The sequence below is a fragment of the Balaenoptera physalus genome (assembly GCF_965194825.1).
Source record: "Balaenoptera physalus genome assembly, chromosome: 1".
In the NCBI taxonomy this organism is placed as follows: Eukaryota; Metazoa; Chordata; class Mammalia; order Artiodactyla; family Balaenopteridae; genus Balaenoptera; species Balaenoptera physalus.
In genome coordinates this window covers 2,829,093-2,850,157 of record NC_138882.1, presented here as the reverse complement: position 1 = coordinate 2,850,157, position 21,065 = coordinate 2,829,093, and the positions used below count along the sequence as shown (strand labels likewise).

The 21,065-nt window shown below is 62.5% G+C and overlaps 1 protein-coding gene across 3 annotated transcripts; it reads left to right on the top strand.

The window, feature by feature from the left end:
* The first annotated feature begins 606 nt into the window (after positions 1 to 606).
* On the top strand, positions 607 to 20,840 carry INAVA (innate immunity activator). 3 transcript variants are annotated; one of them, XM_082424243.1, is made up of 10 exons: positions 607 to 800; positions 6,884 to 7,032; positions 7,767 to 7,891; positions 8,311 to 8,427; positions 8,994 to 9,210; positions 13,839 to 13,892; positions 14,717 to 14,927; positions 15,109 to 15,267; positions 17,089 to 17,689; positions 19,146 to 20,840. In XM_082424243.1, exons 1-10 carry the CDS (start codon positions 640 to 642, stop codon positions 19,236 to 19,238), a joined length of 1,887 nt encoding a protein of 628 aa, XP_082280369.1. In that variant the 5' UTR covers positions 607 to 639; the 3' UTR covers positions 19,239 to 20,840. The 3 variants fall into 3 exon arrangements, with proteins under 3 accessions (XP_082280369.1, XP_082280368.1, XP_082280367.1); XM_082424242.1 differs by lacking the exon at positions 607 to 800 and adding an exon at positions 4,051 to 4,261; XM_082424241.1 differs by lacking the exon at positions 607 to 800 and adding an exon at positions 18,526 to 18,606.
* The last annotated feature ends 225 nt before the right edge of the window (positions 20,841 to 21,065 follow it).

Below are 21,065 nucleotides of genomic sequence, written 5' to 3'. Positions count from 1 at the left end.
CGGCTAGCTTGAGGAGCCCCGAGGCCCTTTAACTTTGATCCGCCGGGACGGGCACTAGTAGGTGCTCAGTGTGTTCCCTGAACCAGTGGGTGAGTGAATGAATGACGGGCGGGGCGCCGGCTCGCGGTACGCTGCAGGAGGCGCCCCCTCGGAGCGCGCGCCTCCCTCTCCCGCCGGGTCCGCCAGCGGCGGGAGGGGGCCCGGCCGGGGCCGCAGGGACGCCGGGGGGCGGCGGGGCCGCGGCAAGGTGGGGGGCGGGGAGCGCCCTTGGGGGTGGGCGCGGCACCCCCTCCGCTCAGCCCGGGTCTCCAGGCGCGGAAGCCGCCGGGCCGGCCGGAGCGCGCGGAGGGAAGGCGGCCCCGGTCCGGGAGGAGCCTCCCCCGCCGGGCCGCGGGAACTGGCGGCGCGGGGGGGGTCCCGCCGCGCGCGCGTCCGGAAGCGGGAAGAGGGGGCCGGCCTCGCCCCGCGCCCGGGTCCCCGCGGGACGCCCACCCCCGCGGGCACCTCCCCGCCCCGACGCGCGGCCCCGCCCCGGCTCCCGGATCGGAATCCCGGGTCCCTTCCTGCGTCTTTCCCCTCTCTCCTCTGGGCCTTGGTACGCCCCAGGGGACAGATGTCTTGGGATCTTTAACATTTGGGATGCTGCAAATGCCGAAGTTAAATGAAATACCTCCGGGGAGGGGAGGCCGGGAGGAGTCGCGGGGGGAGGAGAGCTGGCCTGGACGAGCAGGTCCCGAGGCTGCGAGGCGCGCGCGGGGGGCGCGGGGGCAGGCGGGCGGCGAGGGATCTCCATGGGACAGGTAAGGGGGAGCGCCGGGGCGCGACGCGGGAGCCGGGGGGATCGAGCCCCTAACCCACAGTCTTCCGCCTTAGAGGAGGGGCCCCTGCGGGGAATGGGGGGAATTTGCCGGGGGGTGGGAATTCCGAGTTCCTACCGAAAATGCATGTTTCCGTCTCCTCGACCTTTCTCCTCCGACCTTCCCCACGCCTGTGGATCCCCTGGCAGGTTCCGGGAAGGCAGACAAAAGGAGCCGAGTCTCGGGCCGCCTGGACGCGGAGGGCGCGGTGGGGGAGGGGAGCAGGGTGGACCGGACAAAGGGGCTTTTTGAGGAGAGCCTAGAGGTCTGATTCCAGGGCGCATTCCAGGCCGTCGTGGAGTCCCCTGTCCCAGCCCGCTCCACAGTCGCTCGCTGGAGGCGAGCACCTTTCCCACTGGGAAGGGAGGAGAGGGGAAAGAAAACAGTTTAAGGAACCATCTCCCGCCCCCCTCGCCTGGAGGGTCCCGGGATATTTCCCTCCTTTCTCTTTTCACTGTTTTGGCTCGAGCAGCCGACCATTGGCTCCTTAATGGTTTAAGTGAAATTGTAGGAGCGCCTGAGACTCTTCTTTGCTGGGTGCTGGTTGGGGCGTCAGGTCGGGCCCTTGCTTTGACTTCCGATCTCATGTATCACAGGAAACTTAAAGGAGGAACTTAAAAAAAATAATGGAGAGTGGGTGGATGCAGGAGGTGCAAGAGTTTTCTGATTCAGGACTTTTCCTTAGGAGACGAAAACCCTAAAGAGATGCAATTTTTTCCCTTCTTTCAACGATCAGATTCCAAGTGTGTGGGGAAACCCCACTTCCTCACCACCTGGTGGTCTTGGTGATGATGCGGTGCAGTTGGGGTTTGGGGCACCGGCTGGGAGCAAGGTGCTGAACCCCCACGTTCTCAGCAGGCCTCTGGAAGGCCCACTCTGGATATTTTGAATTGAAGGGCATGGCAGCCAGGGAGATCCATGGCCCTGGGCTTCTTGGGAGAGTTGGTTGGCTGGTCCCACTCCAAGCCTCAGATCCTGCTGGGCTGGGAAATGCTGCGTGTGAATTTGAGGGAACAAGGGGTCTTTGAGGATTCCAGAGGGTCAACGCGGAGATTGGTCGGTCCTCTGTCCTTCTCTCCCTGAGCTCAGAGATGGGGGTGGTTACCTGAGGGCGGGTTTCTTAACTGGGTCCATGGGCACCCAAGCATCTGTGGATAGCATTCAGAGGGTCATGTACTCGGATGGGAAGGGTTTATTTTTCACTAACCTTTACTGACATTTAGCATTGCCTTGAAACCATTGGTAGTACCTGTGATTTGCCATTAATAGACACCACAGAGGGTTTCATATCACAGTGCAGTTGTGATAGCTGTCTTGAAACCTGGTTTACCATCGGTCATGAAACATCATTTACCATCGTCATTGCTACGGAATTGCCCACTACTAGATCCTGTTTAATGTTAGTAAAGAAACATATATAGATTACTATGTTTTACTGTTTTTAGAACTGTATTTAATATAATCCATTATCTTAGTGATTCTCTTCATCTTATTTTATGCATTAAAAAATACGCTATGAGTTGATTCTAGAAACTTCCATCACTCCCTCCCCTCCCCCCCCCGGAGCTGGGGGATGGGCAAGGTGGAGGCTGGGTGCCAGCGTCAGAGTCAATTCCTCTGTTTGTTGTGGGAAGACAGTGACAAACCTGTAGGGGGGGAAGGGAAGGGCTGCGGGCTCTTTGGGAGACCCAGAGCAGGCCCCCCAGCACAGGGGACCTGTCCCCTGTTGGGGCCCCTCAGCCTCAGCCTGGGGAAAGAAGGCGGTAGTCAGCCTGGAGGGCTCGGGGCTCACATTGTTTGGACAGAGGGTGTGCACAGGAATGTGAGGGGAGCTGGGTGTGTGTGCAGGGGCAGTGGGGAGGCTGCCTGTGTTGGTGACACAGCTCCACAGAAGATGGTTGGGGGGGTGACTTCCTCAGTCATCTCTGCCCTGGGGGCTGGGGCTGGGGAGGTGGTCTTGGGGCTGGGGGCTGGGGAGGTGGTCTTTGGGGCTGGGGAGGTGGTCTTGGGTCTGGGGGCTGGGGAGGTGGGCTTGGGGCTGGGGGCTGGGGAGGTGGTCTTTGGGGCTGGGGAGGTGGTCTTGGGTCTGGGGGCTGGGGAGGTGGGCTTGGGGCTGGGGAGGTGGTCTTTGGGGCTGGGAAGGTTGTCTTGGGGCTGGGGGCTGGGGAGGTGGTCTTTGGGGCTGGGGGCTGGGGAGGTGGTCTTTGGGGCCGGGGAGGTGGTCTTGGGGCTGGGGGCTGGGGAGGTGGTCTTTGGGGCTGGGGAGGTGGTCTTTGGGGCTGGGGAGGTGGTCTTGGGGCTGGGGAGGTGGTCTTTGGGGCTGGGGGAGGGGAGCAACTGGAGATGCGTGAGTGCTGGGATCCCAGGGTGAGGGGCGTGGTGAGAAAAGGAGGTGTTGGGGGAAGACTTGAGGGGTCTCCTTCTTGTGCAGCACTGTCTGTTTTCCTGCCTCCTGGTGATGGGTAACAGTGTCTTTGCCCCTTGCTTCCCCCAATGAAGTGGGCTGAATTCCAAACTGTTGGTTTTGCTTGAAGGTCAGTGGGGTGGAGACCCAGAGGCTCATTTCTTGTCGGGAACAAGTTCCATTTTGGTCTCTGGCCCCCGGTGGTTGGGGAGTGGGCTTAGACCCCGGGGTCCCAGTGGCCCTCCTGTGGACTAGGGAGAGGACTGGGGTCCAGGTCAATGCGCCATGGGCCCTGTGGAGGGATGGTTGTAAATGATAAACAGGGAGGTGGCAGCCATGATGATTCTGGAGGGAAATGTCTGTGATCAGAACGGCCTGGCCTGCTCTGGGACCCCAGAGCCGCCCCGCGTGGAGTGCCGGGGTCACGGCCCGGCCCGGAGTTTCTAATCCGATCTGGCCTTGGCCCCGCTTCGGGGTCTGGGGAGCAGGGACCCTCCTTGTCAGCGTGGAGGTTTCTCGCTGGTGCTCCCCACGCGCCGGGAACTTCGCCCGCTCTGGGCGCTGCGCGGAGCCGGAATCTGGGGGGCGGGCGGCTCAGCCCAGGGCAGGGGGGGCCTTGAGGCCGTGAAGGCCTGATCCCCGCTGCCTTCTTCTGGGGTTCCTCCGAGGGGAGCCCCTTTCTCCCGCCCCCGCGGCCCCCGGAAGTGCAGAGGCCCGAGCTGCCTGGGCGGCAGGATCTGTTCTGGGAAGGGCTTGCTCACCCGCTCCGCCCTCTGACTCAAGTCGGAACAAGCAACCTGGCTCCCCTGGCCGGGCAGCCTGGGAGGGACACAGGCGGGACCAGGGGAGGGACAGCCACCGGCCATCGGTGTGGAGCGGAACCGGGTCAGAGAGCCCAGGGCGGCCTGGGACACCCTGAGGTGACATGCCAGGCCCCTCGGTCCCCTGACTTGGGACCAGGGGGCGTTTCCCGGACTCCTGGACTAAGAGCTGGAAGCAGGTGAGGGCGGGGCAGCTGGAGCGGGTCTTTGGGGCGAGGGGCAAGCCGGCCTAGGGGTGGGGGGCCCAGCAGTGGCCGTCAGCCACAGGGCACAGGGGTGATGGGGGTGCTGGCGGGCTCGGATGAGTTCCCGGCGCTGTAGTTCCCAGGCCTCAGTTTCCACGGGAGCGGGGAAGGCTGGGACGAGGGAGGCCCAGGGCCTCTCTTTGGGGCCACATTTGTGACGGGAGAGGGTCCCAGTGGCTCAGCCGGAGGGAAAATGCACGGCGCTCCCCTTCCTCCCCTTCTGTCCTCCTCTGCCTTTTCCTGGGGACGTCCTTCGCGTTTGTTCGCTTGTTCGCTTGTTCTCCGGGTTGGACAGGGCTTGCCACCTGGGGCTGCGGGTCTGGAGGGCAGGGAGGGATTCCCATGCGGAGGGGCGGGGATGTTCCCGGAACTGCCTTTATCTGAAAGCCAAGCCTTCAACACCCACGGGAGCCTGCGGGCCCTGGGACAGGGTCCCCGAAGCTGGAGGGCTGCCTCCGGAGGGGCAGACGAGTGGGCTGCACGTGTGTGGGTCCTTCCTGCTCAGCCTGGCGCTATCCAGATTCAGTATGGGGACTGGCCAGGGCCCCAGGTACCGTGCAGTTTTCACCGTGCCTGTGAGGACGGGAGGCCCAGCCAGGTGAGGTGAGGTGAGCTCCCCTAAGATCACGTAGGTGATGGCAGGACCCAGGCTGGAATCTGAGGCTTCCAACCTCTGACCGTGCTCTCTTGCCCTACTTGGAGCAGGCCTGCCCCCGACCCCGGCCAGAGGGAGGAAGGGGCTGAGGGGGCCGTTGTGCCGGGCCACCCCTCGGTCCCCGCAATTGCTGCTCACTCTGCAACAGGCAAGAGCAGGAGAGGCAGGGCTGAGTTGTCAGAGCTTCCCAAGGCAGCGCCTTAATGGTTAATTATTAATTAGTAAGTGTGAGTAATTGATGGCTTCCCTCCCACATCACCCCCTCCCTCGTCCAAGCAGACGTGCTAGGACGGCCTTGCTTCCTCGCTCTGGCGGGGCCCTGCCCCTGGCTGCCGGGGGGGCCCACAGGCTGCCCAGGGCTGTGCAGCGAGCGACGGGGGAGCCACCTGCCCTCTGTCCCGCTCCATCTCCAGGAGGGATGAGGGTTTGGGAGGGTGGACCAGGCACAGCTAACTCACGCCAGGTACCCTGGTCTCGGTTCCCAGAACATGTGGCCAGGCTCTCTCCTTGGCATCTTTGCAAACGCCCCATATAGACATACAAAAAAAAAAAAAAAAATCCTACCCTCCACTCTCTACACTTCCTTGGAGAACTGAAACTCCAAAGTGCAGGTACCTATTGTTTTCAGGGCGAGGTTTTTAACTGATGCCCAAGGTGCTCTGATAGGCTGTGTTGTTTATGTAGGTCTGTAAAGCTGTCCATGGGCAGAGAGGTGCTCCTGGGGCCTGGCCGTCAGCGGTCCCTCCCCCACGGGCCTGGCTGCGGGCTCAGCTTCCCCAGGCCTCCTTCTCTCCCACTGGCTGAGGAGCCCCCCTCCCCCGCCCAGCAGTGGTGCCCTGAGGAGAAGCAGGATAAGCTCCAGACAGAGACTCCGAAGGACTTATGGACTGTTGCTCAATGGCTGACTCAGGGAAGAGGTGGCTGGGCTTTCCTTCCAGGCCGCCTGCCGGGGCCCCGCCTGCACTCCCCACCCTGGTTCCAGCCAGCTGCTGCCAGGTCCTGGCCAGCTGGGACCCTGAGCAGGGGTGCAGACTTGGCCAGGAGAGAGGGGGCGCCAGCAGGTGCGGCCGGGGTGACTGCTGCTGGCAGACGCACACCTGGAACTGTACCTGAGCTGCACACGTGCGCCCAGCCCGGGCAAGCAGGGTGGCCGTGGTCTCCTTCCCATCTTCGGGCAGCTTCGACTCTGGTCACCCCTCCAGCCCCGGCAGCACGCGCCCAACACACACGCACGTGCGCGCTGCCTCTCTCCCGGCTGTGGGGTGTGGGGTCCGGGCCCCCTCCCCTTCGAGGGGCCTCCCAGGCATAGCTGGTGGCCCGGGAGTTGGCTCACGGTTTTGGGCACCTGCCCTCGGGTGGACCGCCTAGTGCAGACAGACAGCAGGCAGCCTGGGCTGTGGGCCTCGGGACAGGGCCTGGCTGAGTGCCCAGTGCCCTCACCCACGGGGGCAGCGGGATGGGTCTCGGGCTGAGGACCGTCAGCCGCGCCTCCCTCCTGGCACAGACGCTTCCCCTCCCTCCTCTCCTTCCCTTCCTCCTTGACTTGTCCTTCCACCTTTTTCTCGTCCCCTCCTTTTCATCCTCTCTCTTTGCTCCTCTCCTTATGGTCTTTCTCCCAGTGTCGTGGTCCCTGTCGCCACCACTGCTGTCACCCCCTGGGCTTGGAGGTCTCTCTAGGAAGGAGGCGGCAGGAGGCCAGCCTGGGCCCAGGGCAGGTGCGCTGGAGAGGCCCACAGAGCCTTCTGTCCGCAGCTCCCCAGCACTGACACCCCCATCCCAGACTCACTCCCCCGGAAGCATGGGCCTCACGCCACATCTCCCGGCCTCACCCACCTGACTCAACAGCTCTGTTTGGAGGCAAGGGGGTTTACATGTATCATTTTTTGTTGTTCTTTTAAAAGCTGGGGAAACTCCAGGCCACCTGCACATCCTGGCCCAGGCTGGGAAGGGTGTCGGCCCCTCCTCCTCTGTGCCCCCTCCTCCCAGAAGTCCACCATGGAGAGCAAGGATGAGGTCAGCGACACCGACAGCGGCATCATCCTGCAGTCCGGTGAGGGCTTCGGGCCCCCCCGACCCCACCAGCTCCTCGAGTCCCAGGCTCCAGGCCCGGCCAGGCTGAGGGGCCCACGGGGGGGGCAGTGGGGAGGCTGCTGTGCGGGGAAGGGGGGTGCAGACCCTGGGAGGGCTGGGAGTTTTCCTCCCTGGGTGGGTGGGGGGGTCTGGCCTGGAGTGTCGATCCTGTCTGAACAGCTACCTGCCGTGTTCAGCTCTGGCCCCGTGATTCCTAAGAAGCTGAAAACTTATCTGGTTCGCGTGAAGGAGCCGTGGCTCAGGTTGGCCCGAGCCGATGGGCCCAGTCGGGTCTGGTTTGGACAGAGAGAGAAGAGGCGTGTGTGTGTGTGTGTGTGTGTGTGTGTGTGTGTGTGTGTGTGAGAGAGAGAGAGAGAGTGCGGGAGAGAGAGGAGGAGGAGGAGGAGGAGCCAGGGAAGACGGCGCCTGCCGTGGGTGGCGGCTGGGAAGGGACGGGCGGGAAGGGACGGGCTCTGACCACAGCCTGCCCGCACCGCACGCGGCCAAGGGGCAGCCGGTCCCTCCGAGCCGTAACGGTGCCGTCGGGCCGCCGGGGGACATGCCGTCTCTCGGGTGTGACTCGGCCCGCTGTGGCAGCCGGCCCGCAGCCTGGGCGGGCGTGAGGCCGTCTGAGCGCGTGTGCGCCATCAGCCCAGGGGGCATCCAGCAGCGCCCGGGACAGGCTCCCCTGAGCGCGCCCCTGCCCCACCGCAGGCCCCGACAGCCCGGTGGCCCCCGTGAAGGAGCTGACCCACGCGGTGCGCAAGCAGCAGAGGGCCCTGGAGGAGCGGCTGGAGGCCTGCCTGCAGGAGCTGAGGCGGCTCTGCCTGCGGGAAGCGGTGAGGCTGGGCCCCGCCGCGCACGAGCGCGGGGTTAACCCCAGGCGCCGGAGCCACGTGCTGGGCTGTCGGTGCCGAGGAGTGGGAGCCCCAGTCCTGAGAGAGTGCTGGGGGTCAGACGGGGCACCGGATGGCACAGCGAGGGGACAGCTCTCCCCGGCAGGGCCCAGGCATGGGGCCGGGCAGAGGAGGGGCTGCAGGGGACCGAGTGGATGGAGGCGCCTGGGGGGACCATAGCCAGGCCAGGGCAGATCCCCGGACGATGGACAGCCCTGGACGCTGGGACGCGCGGAGGTGGGCAGGGGCCTCTGGGGAAGGGCGGGCACAGGTCACCCAGGGCCCGCCGGACGGACTCTTCCTGCTTGGCCAAGGGCTGGGTGCGTGGAGAGCGGCCTGGCATGACCTCGCTTCCCCCGCAGGAGCTGACGGGCATCTTGCCCGCAGAGTACCCCTTCAGACCGGGGGAGAAGGCCCCCAAAGTCCGCCGCAGGATCGGAGCCGCTTACAAACTGGACGAGTGGGCCTTGCACAGAGAGGTGAGGCGCTGCAGGGCGCCGCCCCTGCTCCCCGAGGCTGGCGGCTGTGGTCCCCAGGCCTTGCCTCCCCTCTGCAGGGGTCTCTGCTCTAGCATCACGCAGCTCAGGCCTCTTGGCTCAGCGTGGATGAGGGGCACCTGCCAACGTGTAGCCCACGTGGCCTCAGGGAAGCCATGCCGGCACCAGAACCGGGAGGGCTGGGACCTCAAGGGAGGACATGGGGTTCAGTCCCCTGTGGGCAGAAGGCCAGCCAAGAGCGCAGCCGGCCCGGAGAGGCAGTGGCCTGTGCGGACGGGCCGCTCTGGCTCCTGGGGCCGTCCTCCCTTTCTCAGCACGGGAGGAGGGCCGTGGGGTGGCTTGGGCCCTTGGGTCCCTCCCCGTGGTGTGACGGGTGGCTCATCTGCCCAGCCCTTTGGGGTGGGAGGGGAGCGTCCACCTCAGTCCCTCCCCGCCTGGCTCGGGGTCAGGCTGCTGGGTGGGTCCCGGGCCAGCAGCTCGGGGGCCTGGGCCCTGGACGCCGCCGTCTGCTGGGCCGTTCCGGTGTCGCTCACTGCACCCTCCCCCAGGACCCACTGAGCAGCCTGGAGCGGGAGCTGGCCCTGCAGCTGCAGATCGCCGAGGCGGCGCGGCGCCTGTGCCGGGAGGGGAACCTGGGCCGCCAGGCGCGCCGGCAGCGGAAGCACGCAGTGCAGCAGGAGGAGACGAAGCTGCGGGAGCTGCAGCGCTGCCTGGGGGAGTGGCAGCGAGGCAGCGGGGCCCCTCCCGCCCTGGCCCCAGGCCCAGGTGAGCAGCGGCCGGTCCCAGACCCGTCCGTCCCGTCGCGGGGGGAAACCTGCTTCCCCGGTCCGCCCCACCCCATCCTGACCCGTGGCAACCCCACAAGCCTCAGCCCAGCCATCGCCCTCCCGAGACCCTCCCCATTTCCTTAGAAAACAAGCCACTCCTCCCTCGAAATCCACACCCTCCCGGAGACATCCTGGACAGGAGGCATCCCCAGGCTGACCTCGGCTTATCTCGAGGGCTTGTCCAGCCCTCCTGATCCCAGGCCCACAGGGCAGGTGGTGCCATGAGCACGGCCGAGGGCCCGCATTCTGTGCATATCTGCTCGCTGCGCTGCTGCAGGGCCCGTGGCTGCCCGTGGCTGCTCTGGTGGAAGTGCACACCCACCGCCCCTGAAGTATCTGGAGCCGCCCCGCCAGGACTGGGGCCCCCGCGCTCTGCTCTCTAGTTACTGGGCCTCTTAGTCTAGTCCCTGAGCCCGGGGGCCAGCGCCCGCTGACTGTGCGGCACCTAGCGAGTCGTCCAGGCCCCGGCATCAGTGGACATCGTGCGTCCAGGCCCAGGCATCAGTGGACATCATGCGTCCAGGCCAGTTCCTCTTCCAGCAAGTGGTTCTGGGCCCTTGCGTGTGGCTTTTTCTTTCTCCTGACCTGAGCTCAATTTGTCAGGTCAGTCCTTGGAGGCCTCCCGTCCGTTCCGGCCCCAGGGCATTGGGCTCGCCCTCCCCCAGGCCTCTCCTGGGTCCCAGGCCTCCCGTGCATGTGAGGGAGCTGGCGCAGGGAGTTGGGCTGAACTGGATTTGGGGCCTCCACCTGGGCTCCCCAGCTCCCACCCCTGCCCCTCAGGTCAGCTTTGTGCCAAGGCCACCTCCTGCCCCGGTGGGGCACGTGGCCTCTAATTTAGGGTGAGTCCAGACGCCTCCCAGGTCCCCCCCGGCAGCCAGGAGTGGAGGACGAGGGAGGAGAGGCCTCCACGCGACAGCTGACCCAGTAACCCCGGGCGACGGGGAGACCCAGGCAGGACGGCCGACCCCCTGGCCGACCGGCTCTGGTGGAGAGGGGCCTCCGTCCTCCCTCCGTTCCTGACAGGGCCCAGGATGTGACCTCCCCTTGAAAGGCAGCTGCTGACTTGGGCACGGACACCCCTGAGGGCTCGCTGCCGTCCTGGTGGCAGGGGGCCGGGGGGCTGGGCCCTGTCTGTGTGTCTCAGCCCCTCCTGTGTCCCGTCTGGCCTCACCCCGCCCTGTGGGCTCCTCTGACCACAGGCCTGCGGTGTGGGGTGGTGGACGGTGTAGGGCTGTGGCTCTGCTGCCAGCATTGCGACGATGATGCTGCTCGTTGGGGGTGGGGAGCAGGTCAGGACACGCCTGGGGCCCGGCCAGCCTCCCCGGGAGGGGGCGCTCAGTGCAGGGGACATAGAGCTGCGGGGAAGGGGCCCGGCCAGCCGTCCCGGGAGGGGGCGCTCAGTGCAGGGGACATAGAGCTGCGGGGAAGGGGCCCGGCCAGCCGTCCCGGGAGGGGGCGCTCAGTGCAGGGGACATAGAGCTGCGGGGAAGGGGCCCGGCCAGCCGTCCCGGGAGGGGGCGCTCAGTGCAGCGGACATAGAGCTGCGGGGAAGGGGCCCGGCCAGCCGTCCCGGGAGGGGGCGCTCAGTGCAGGGGACATAGAGCTGCAGGGAAGGGGCCCGGCCAGCCGTCCCGGGAGGGGGCGCTCAGTCCAGGGGACATAGAGCTGCAGGGAAGGGGCCCGGCCAGCCGTCCCGGGAGGGGGCACTCAGTCCAGGGGACATAGAGCTGCGGGGAAGGGGCCCGGCCAGCCGTCCCGGGAGGGGGCGCTCAGTGCAGCGGACATAGAGCTGTGGGGAAGGGGCCTGGCCATGCGACTGCTTCCACCCTCCTGATCAGAGAGGCAGGCTTGCTCTCCACCTGCAGCCCTGGCCTGACCAGGCCGGGGTCCTGGGTCTAATGTCCTGTGTCGACGAGGCCCGAGGTCCTGGGTCTAGTGTCCTGTGTCGATGAGGCCTGAGGTCCTGGGTTGCAATGTCTTCTCCTGGGAGCCCAGGAGGAGGTGGTTCTAGACAGGTACTTCCTGCTCTTGGCTCATCTGGCCAGCTGGGCTCGCCCTGAGAGCAGGAAGTAGAGAGGGATTAATAATTAACTAGCAATAAAGATGTATGAAAAAATAATTAGTAGCTGGAAGGTGTTTTGAATTAAAGAGGAAAAAAAAAAGCAAACTAACCAGAAAAATGTTAGAAAAATCCACCCACCCTCTTGGTCTCCACACGCAGGTTACTCAATTTGGAACCTAATTATACCAGGTGACAGTCATTAGCTGGTCCTCTGCAGGTGGCAGGGAGCGGTCAGCTGTGGGACTAATTGACCACAGGGAGCCTGATGAGAAATGCCCCCCAGCACCGAGCTGATGTAACAGGTGCTCAGGACGCATTTGTTGATTAGCAGCACCCGTGTTGGCAACGCTGGTAGAAGTTCTTCCATGATGAAACGTTCCAGATCTGTGCTGTCCAATATGGCAGGCACTCACTGCATGGGACTGCTGAGCACTTGGATTGTGACCCGTGTGGCTGAGGAACTAAAATTGTAATTTAATTTAATTTAAAATAGCCACATGCAGCTAGCGGCTGCTGCACTGGACGGTGCAGCCTTTGAGGATGCCCAGCGTTTGTGAGTATGGCCTCCGCCTGGGGTGTCCTCCTGCCGCTGCTGGGCCGAGGGCCGGGCTCAGTTCAGCAGGGCTGTGCGGCAGCGTGGCCAAGACAGCGAGCAGCCCTCATGAACCACCTGTGATTAAACAGCCGGGGGTGATGGCTGTCGTCCCAGACCATAAATTCAAACCCAAAACACGTGACTATACCCAGCCCCCGACGCCGGCATCCCTGGACCGTGACAGCAACAGTCCCACAATCTCTTCAAGTTGACATTTGTGAAAAATACACATCTCGGTTCCCCAGGTTTTTGTAAAAGATCGAGGCTGGGAACCAGGATTAGATAAAAGGATGTCTCCCCAGCTGAACCCTAAAGCACAGGCTGGTGTGAGCTGAGCCAAGCCCGGGCTGCTCCGTGGGCAGCTGACCCTGCACCGTTTACACACTGCTCTGTGTAAAGGTTCTGTTTCATTTAAATTGAGGAGCAAACGTTGACAAACTTCTGTAAAGGTCCAGGGAGTAAATGTCTTAGGCTCGTGGGCCATGTGGTCTCAGTCATTACTACTCAGCTTGGCCATCGTATCATGAAAGCAGCCAGACATTACGTAAACAAACCCATAGTTGTGTTTCAATACAACTTTATTTATAAAAGCAGCCAGAAAAAAAAGAAATTTTAAAAGGGACTTCGCGGGTGGTCCAGTGGTTAAGACTCCGTGCTTCCACTGCGGGGGGCACGGGTCAGGGAACTAAGATCCCGCATGCCTCGCGGTGCGGCCAAAAAAAAAAAAAAAAAAGCAGCCAGTTAACTGGATTTGTCCCACAGGCCTGCCACCAGCCAATCCCTGTTATAGAGGATTTTCAGATGGCTGGAATCTGAATCTACTTTTCTTAGAAGTTTCTGGTTAATGACCTCTGCATGAAAGGCCAGCTAACAGGAGAGCCCATAAATGGTGGTGGTGAAGAGCCAGACTCTGGTCAGACTGTCTGGGTGTGAATCTGACTCAACCACCTTCTGGCGGTTTGACCCTAAGCTATGTTATCAGCTCCTCCAAGCCTCTGTGTCCTGAGCTGCTTCATGGAGATGGTAATCTTACCTTACAGGGTTGTTACGAGGAGCACATGAATTCATGTATTATAAGGCACTTAGAAAAGCCCAAGAGAAATAATTAGCTGTTGTCAGTTTGCCCTCATCCGTGTTCTCAAATGTAGTTGAAAATGCTTTGTGAGTTCCATCCGGGTCATGTTAGGTGTAGACCGAGCATCTGAAGTTTCGGTGTTTTAAGGACAAGGGCAAATTCGAGCCCTCTGACTTCCTGGGTCCCGGTGCAGATTGCTGCTGCCCATGAGGAAGGGCCACCCTCCATGTCCTCAGGTGGCTGTCCTGTCACCAGGGAAGGACCCTCCTGACCCAGACGGCCAGACTCTCACTTGCACTGTGAGACCCCACGACCCCAGAGCTGCAACTCCCGCTCTCACTGCTCTTGCTGCCGCTAATGCAGGGGTTCTCAGATTTGGGGTGCTTGAGCTGAGTTGTATTTATGGTATCAGAAGACTATACAAAAGTTAGCAGAAATCTCTTTACCCCAGGGGCCTTCCAAAATGACTCTTTGCCTTCCCCTCCACTGCCTGGAAACCCTGCCAGAGGAAGGCCTGGCTTTTTTTTTTTTTTAATAGACGGGCAACCAGAGGCCCAGAGTATTGAAATGGCTCATTCAAGTTTACAGAGCTTATGGCAGAGCCAGGATTAAAATGGAGTTTCCTGTCTCCTCACTCCTATTTACTGATTTTTACTTTCTCCTTCCAAGTGATAAATTCACACCTAGCACAGTACTGAACACACGGCTGCTATCTCCTGATAAGGGGTGCTATCAGGAAAGGGGCGGGGCAGGCCTGGGCTGCTCAGCTCTGCTGATGCCCCAGGTCTGCAGGGGCATTTCCTCACCTCCTCCTCTCTCCTTTGGCCTCCCCAGAGCTCGGCGCCTCAGACGACAGCTCCCTGTTGGACGGGCTGCTCCGTGAGGAAGGTGAGAGGGCGGTTTAGGGGCTGTTGTGAGCGCTGGGCTCCTCCGCGAGAACTCAGGGCTTGGGCGGCGTTTACTGTGAGTTCTCAGCGAGCTGAAGGAGGCGGGAGCCGGGCTGGGCTCAGCGTCTGCTCCGCCGGGACACTGATGCCCGTGTGCCCCGTGCATGGGTGACAGTGGGGATGGTGCTGACCCTTTGCCGGTCCGGGTGCTCAGTCATGGTGACCGGGAGGGGAAGGCGAATTCCAGCAGAGGCTTGGGCCCCGGGCCTCCCTGCCTTTGCCTGGGACTTAGCCTTTACTTCAATACGCACCCGTCAGAGCCTCAGCCATCGGGCCGCGGTCATTGCCCTTTGTGAAAAGAGGGTAGCACTGAGGGAGAAAACACAAGTCCGCAGACTGAGAACCCTGGTGACAAACCCTAACGATGCTGAGGGGTCAAGGTGGACCAAGAGGGTGGTGAGGTCCTGCCCAGGGGAGGGCCCAGGCCAGTAAGGAAACAGCACACGTGGGCACGGCGTGAGAGGAAAAATAGGGAAAGAGGAGGTTAGCTGCAGACATGGCATCAGGAGCAAAGGTTAGAAAGGGGAGTCATGTGAGCCAAGAGAGTCAATCTGGGAAGGCTTCCTGTAGGAGGCAGGTGTAAAATGGAGCTGTAAGGAGTAAGTCTGAAAGGAGAAGAGAGTGTTTAGAAGCATCTGGGCCCAGAGCCAAGGCCTGGCACAGCCGGACCAGCAGCCACGGGAGGGCGAGCCAGGCGCAGGCCACGGAGGTTCTAGTTGGGCTGGTTCCCCCACCACTGCCCTCCTGGGTTTCCTTTACCTGCAGAGGCATCTCAAGTGCCAAAACCTCCCCCAGAGTCCCCAGATGCACCTTCCCGGCCTCTCCCGCCCCAAAGCCTCGAGGGGCTGCAGCCAGCAGGCCTTGACACGGGGGGCCTGGAGAGGGCCCCCATCCAGAACAGCCCCTGGAAGGAGACAAGCCTGGACCACCCCTACGAGAAGCCCAGGAAGTCTTCTGAGCCCGGAAGCGAGTCCAGGTCAGGCGGGGGGAAGGGAGGGCCAGGAGCAGGTGGGATCTGGGCAGGGGCGGGGCACAGTGCAGGAGACCCCCATCCTGCGTGTGATGGGGGGAGGCGTGAGTCCATCCCTCCGCACACCGGAGCCCCTGGATGGAGGCATTCCCGCTGCTGACCTGTCTCCAATCCCTCCAATCTCTAGCAGCCCGGCCAGCACCCCGCAGGATGGGCCCAGCGCCTCCAGCCCTGCCTCCTGCTACGTGGTCGCCGTCCACAACGTTCCTGGGCAGCGGCAGGGCCGCACCAGTGCCCCGGCCACCCCTGAGATGCAGGGCAGGAGGGGCCAGTCACAGCCCCTGAGGTAAGAGACAGGCCACCCCCCAGTGATGCAGGGGGCGAGACCCACCGTCGAGAATTTACGTTCGGAGGGTGGTGGCTTCCAGGATTATGTGGGACACCCGTGGGTGACACATGGCTTGTGCAGTGGCTTCTCCTTGGGATCTTTTCTTACGCACCTCTCAATAGAGGCTGCGCCCCAACCAGCAAAGCCAAGGGCGAGTCACTTGTGAAGCAAGGTGTTTTCTTCCAAAGACTCCGGTTTTGTCTCTTTGCACAACCGGATTCCACTTTTCTCCCCGTCCCTGCAGACTCTCCTGCGGGAGCAGGAGCATATCTTAGAAGAGACTTTTGTAGTTGTCTGTGATTGTTTTATTATTGGTCTCTTGACGATGGACGGGTCACGTTTTCAACTGACATATAGTTGATTCTCATTACTTGGGTAGTTATGTCCTGTGAGGTGAGTGCAAATGCTGAACCACTGCTCCCAGGGACACACAGGGTTACAGCTTCTGGTCACAATGTGTCTGTAAACGGATCAATACGTAACCTTGTTTTATGGGGTTTCTGTTTAAAGACACCTTATCTAATACGTACCATCGACGCATTAACATTGAACTCAGGGCCAACAGCCCTAGATCTCACGCCTGAATGAAGCTCATCTAACACGTATTTTCTCCGTAAATTACGTCCCAGCTTCCTTGAGCTCAGGACACCAGACGGTCCTGCAGCACCAGCTTTGGGGCCATTTTAAACACTGAAATCACCAACAAAACGCACAAAAATATGAAAAGCATGGTACTAAATAGACTGTGGGAATAGAATGAGAGCTGAACCCAGAACTCAGAGCCTCAGCTGGGAAAGCCTGCTGGGCAACTCAGAATTTTCACCACCCTGCGTGTGTCCACACGTGACCACGAAAGTGCCAGGAGTGTTGATTTTGAGGTTACAAATCAATTTGAGCAGTAGGTGAATTTGCAAATACAGGACCCATGAATAATGAGAATCCACTAAATGCTCCAAGTTCCCTGCTGTTTGGTGCTCGTTTCAGTGACCGAGTTATGACAGGCAGTGTCGGCCACGCCGTCCGACAGCCCAGGGTACCCTCAGGACATTGCTGGGTTCTTCCGTCAGGTTAACGTTGCTTCTGGGCAGCGCTGGGCTGGAGTCCAGCAGTGCATTTTATAGTTTACATCCCGGGGGGCCTTTTTACACACAGGGCCTTTGTGCAGATTAGTGAAAGGCGCCCCCTCTGGACGGACAGGCCTGCTCCCGGCATGCTGGCAGAGGGAGGCCGGATTCCAGCCCCGCTGGCTGTCCGGAGCTGGTGCCCTGGGGAGGGCCAGCTGCATGCGGCCGCCCTGTCCTAGTTGGCTGGGGCTGCCGTACAGAGCAGCGCAGCTGGGCACAAACCACCGCCTCCCAGTCTGGAGGCGGCAAGTCCAGGATGCAGGTGCCCCAGGGCGGTTTCTCCTGAGGCCTCTGCCCTTGGCTGTAGAGGGGCCCGCCCTCTCCTCCCTTCATGTGGTCGTCCCTCGGGGCCACACGCCAGCTTCACACCTTCACCTCGGATGTTTGACGGTGTCCGCCCGTTCAGATTGTGTGGATGAAATGCCACTGGACACCTCGCACCTGAGATGGCTGAGAGCAGGAAGCAGCTGTGGCCCCCGTGAGCCAAACCCCAGCGCGCAGTGGAGCAGTGGTGTGGAGTGCAGGAGGCGCGTGTAGGACGCGCCGGGCCAGGAGGCTGTGGGCACGTGGGGAGGCGTGGCCGAGGCCGCGCACGCGCGATGCCTTCCCCGCCGCGCAGGCAGGGCTGGCTCAGCGCCTCCTCTTCTCTCCATAGGACCGACCCCTTCCGCGCGGGCCCCGACGGCAGGGGTCGCAGCGCCCTCCCGCGGCGCCGCCCCACTTACTACACGGTGACGGCACCCGCGCCCGTGCCGTGCCCCGCCTGCCACTCGTGCTCCGAGGACAGCGGCTCCGACGCCTCCAGCCTGTCGCACCTGACGCCGCCCGGCAGCAGCAGCCCCGACATCTCCTTCCTGCGGCCCCTGTCCCCGCCCGCGCCGCCCCGCCCGCGCGTGCCCCGCGGCCCCCGACTCCGGCCGCCCCCCGCCTGCCTGAGGGCCGCGCGCTACCTGGTGCTGGCCGAGGGCCGCCCGCCGCCCGGCCAGTGGGGCGAGTGGGGCCCGGGCCGCGGCGAGGACGCGGCCGCCCCGCGCTGGCAGCGCCCACTGCCCGCCCACGGCCGCGTGGCCCGGACGCCCTCGCTGCGTGACAGCCCCGCGGGCCGCGGGCTCAGCAAGGCGGCCGTGTCTGAGGAGCTCAAGTCATGGCACGAGCGGGCCCGGCTCCGGAGCTCGCGCCCCCACTCGCTGGACCGCCAGGGGGCTTTCCGCGTGCGCAGCCTGCCACCTGGCGCCGAGAGCTTCGCGCGCACGCAGGTACGCGCACGGGTATGGCCCTCCCAGGTCCCGTGATCGGGCGGCGGGGCGCAGCCGCAGAGCCTGCAGTCCGGTGGCCGGGCAGCTTTCAGCTCGGAGGAATAGGCCCCAGAGCATTTCCTCGCGGCTCTGGAAGGCCCCCAGGAAGACTCCCCTGGGGGCATCCTAAGTTCGCCTGCACGTCTAGAGCGCGTGTCCACGTGCGCCAGTGGAGGTGACCCTCCCAGACACCTAAGACCTTTTTTCCTAATGGCTCCATCGATGATCAACAAAACAGGCCTCTATTTATAACCATAAGGCCAATCCACATCACCCCCCAATCTCCCGACTTGAGCGCCCAGGACGGAGGGAGAGACTGGCAGTGTGTTTGCAGGAGCCAGAACCTGTGACTCCCTGTCAGCCAGCTCCCGCCCCCCACTCTCCTCCCGCCACCCAGCTGAGAAGCAGGGTGACTGATGGTTAAGTGCGCAGGCCCCGGTTCAAGTCTCAGCCCTGCCAGCGTTGGGCAGGTTTATTAACTCCTCTAATCCTCTGTCACTCTCTCTGTAAAATGGGAGTCTTAAAGGACCCATCACAGAGGGGCAGTAAGAACTTCAAATGAGTTAATATGTGTGAGATGATTAGAGCAATGTATAGTAAGTACTAATACGTGGTGTTATTATCACCTGGGGCCCCCGAGGTCAGGGACCGAGTTGGTGGGCAGCATATAGGTGGAGCGCCCCGACATGAGGTAGCATGGCCACCCTGATTTCTGTGCGCAGTTTTTCCTTTCTGGAAGAGGTGGGGCTGTGCATTTTTTTTTTTTTTTTTTGGCTGCGTGGCATGTGGGATCTTAGTTTCCCGACCAGGGATCGGACCCACGCCCCCTGCGTTGGGAGCACTGAGTCTTAACCACTGGACCGCCAGGGAAGTGCTGAGTGAGCCTTTCTTTATTCTTGCTCCCTGGTACGGAGGGCTCTGCAGCGGGTGTGCTCCAGAAGTCCCCAACAGGCTGCTTCTTTGAGATCCAAGATTCTGGCAGGGCCCAGCTGCACCTCCCTCCCCCACCCCCGGTTCTCTGGGCTGCAGCTGGCATCCTGGGCCTGGCAGCACCCTGGCCGCAGTCCCAGGCCGCACCCTCCAGCTGACGTGCCTTTCCATGCCTGCGAGCTTGGACCTGTCCTTGGCCCGGGCCCAGCCCATCCCAACCTGCCAGACGGGGAGGGCGATGAGAAGTGAGCTGGGGTTGGGGGGGCGGTGGAGCAAAGGTCAGGGTGCCTGTCACACCCCAAAGAAAGCTGTAGTGGAAATGGACAAGGGCACAGAGAGCCTGCTGGGGAGGCAAGGGCTGAGTGGCTGGGCCAGTGCTGCCCCGGTCAGCGTCCTTAAGGGACAAGGATGGTGTGGCCGGGCTTGCTGTCCTGATGTCTCTACCTGCTTTGCTCACCCACCTCTCCTTTCCCCCTGGCCCGGGCAGGTGCCCACCGTGTGTGTGCTCCGGAGATCGCCTGAGGGGGCCCCCGTGCAAGTGTTTGTACCTGAGAATGGAGAGATCATCAGCCAGGTGTAACCCTGGGCTCCGGACACCGCGGCCGGCTGGCCGAAGAGACTGCTTCCCAGCGGGGCTGGGGCTGAGACTGCCCACCCTTGAAGCCCTCTTCGGCTCCCCTCCCCCATCGCAGGTCGATGACCTGGAGCTGAGACTTTTTTTTTTTTTTTTTTTACCAGTTTTTGTTCAGAAGCTCTGGCCTAAGGATTTATATTTGTGGTTTGTCCCCAAGATCCCTGTAATATGACAATGCTTTATTCCCCAGAGACAGGCCTACCGGACTCGAGGCCTTGCCTCTGACTAACAGCATCTGTCTCCGTGTGCAAGACGTGTGGTAGGGGACGCATCCCCAGAGAACAGCCCCTGGCCCTCCTGCCCCACTGCTGCTGGGGGCTGCACCTCCATCCCCCATTTCCCAGCTCTCAGGCTGTAGGGGTGCCCGGCCTGGGGGCGAGTCCTCCCCTCTATAATGTGCTCTGTGATGCACGCACCGAGAGCTAGGTTAAAGGTCAGTGTGTCCTGGCAGAGTCTTGTCTTCCTGGGCCCTGCTCTTTTCCTGACCCCGTGACTTCCTTGTAGGGACCCCTGTCACTCTGTGCGCCCTTGTCCTGAGGCTCCCAGCATCGACCCAGACCCAGGAGCCTTGGGTTGGAGGCCTCTCCAGACTGGAGCATCAGGAGGCCCTGGCCGGGAGCTGATCACCTTCTCTGGGCCTCTTGAGGACTTGCAGGCCACCACCCCACTTCCTCTGATGTCTTTTCGTCATCATCCTAAAAGCCAGTACTTTACACGTGCTTTTGGAAGGGCGCCCCCTGTGGCATGTTCCCAGGGCCAGGGGTGTCATTGCTCCTTCTCCCCACTCAGCTGTGCTTCTGCCCTGAGACCGGATTTCCTTGAAGGAGGGCAAGTCCTTGATTTTACAGACATGGGGACACCCGCCTTTCAGGGTGTTAATGAATCATCCTAGTGCTGAGACTTGAGGCCTGGAAACTGGCCATGCTAAGACCGTCCGTGGTCCTGGGATCTCATCCTTGGGCCTTTGCTGCTGGGTCAGATCCCGAAATAGGGATCCTGCTTCCAGGAGAGAGCCGCTGAGCTGAGGCCGGGAGGGCTGGACGCACCAAGCGCTGATCTTGCCCACATGGCGCCCTCTGTCTGTAGGACGGGGGCTACACAGACAGCTCGAGGCCCTAAGAACCTTGAGGCCTGACCCGGACAAGGCACAGTTCTCCCACTGCCCAGGGCGGGGGGGCCCGGCCGAGGGGTCGGGAGCAAGGAGGGGCCTGAGGGGAAACCTGCATCTCTGTGCTCCTCCCGGCCCGCAGCATCCTGGCTCTGGGTCCACCTGCCCCATCGTGTTGACTTTGGACGCTGTTCCGTTGCGGTTGGCGTCTGAGCCCGTTGCCCTCGTGCACAGCCTCTGCCCCCTGCCCGCCCGGGTCCTCCCGGAGCGCAGGGCTCCTCGGGCCAGCGCCCTCCATGCCTGCAAGTCCTTCGCGTTAACTTACCGGTCCTGTGTGATGCCTGGTGCACCTGAGAAGTGGCTGTGTCCTCTGCTGCGGGGCTGGAGCGGTGGGGTTTCCGTGCAAGATACTCCAATAAAGTCTGTCTTTGTGAGGCCGAGCTGGTGAGGAAGGTTCTTTTGTGCTGAATTTCCTGAGCAGAGCGCCTGGCCAGGTCCCTGGGCGGTGCGTGGGCGTCTGGCGGGGGCGGGGAAGCTTTCTGCGTCCCCGGGCAGGATGGAAGCAGGAGTTGAAGCTCCTTGGTCCCCCTACGCCCGGCGCCCGAGGAGCTGGGCTCTGGGGGTCCCTCCCCGAGAAGGACCCGGGGCCGCGGCAGCCCCTGGGG

What these genes read in the sequence shown, in the direction of transcription:
- INAVA (XM_082424243.1), top strand. Translation starts at nt 640, where the DNA reads ATGCTGCAAATGCCGAAGTTAAATGAAATACCTCCGGGGAGGGGAGGC. An exon ending in CGGCATCATCCTGCAGTCCG is followed by an intron (nt 7,033 to 7,766) that starts GTGAGGGCTTCG and finishes GCCCCACCGCAG; the next exon opens with GCCCCGACAGCCCGGTGGCC. An exon ending in CGGGCTGCTCCGTGAGGAAG is followed by an intron (nt 13,893 to 14,716) that starts GTGAGAGGGCGG and finishes CTTTACCTGCAG; the next exon opens with AGGCATCTCAAGTGCCAAAA.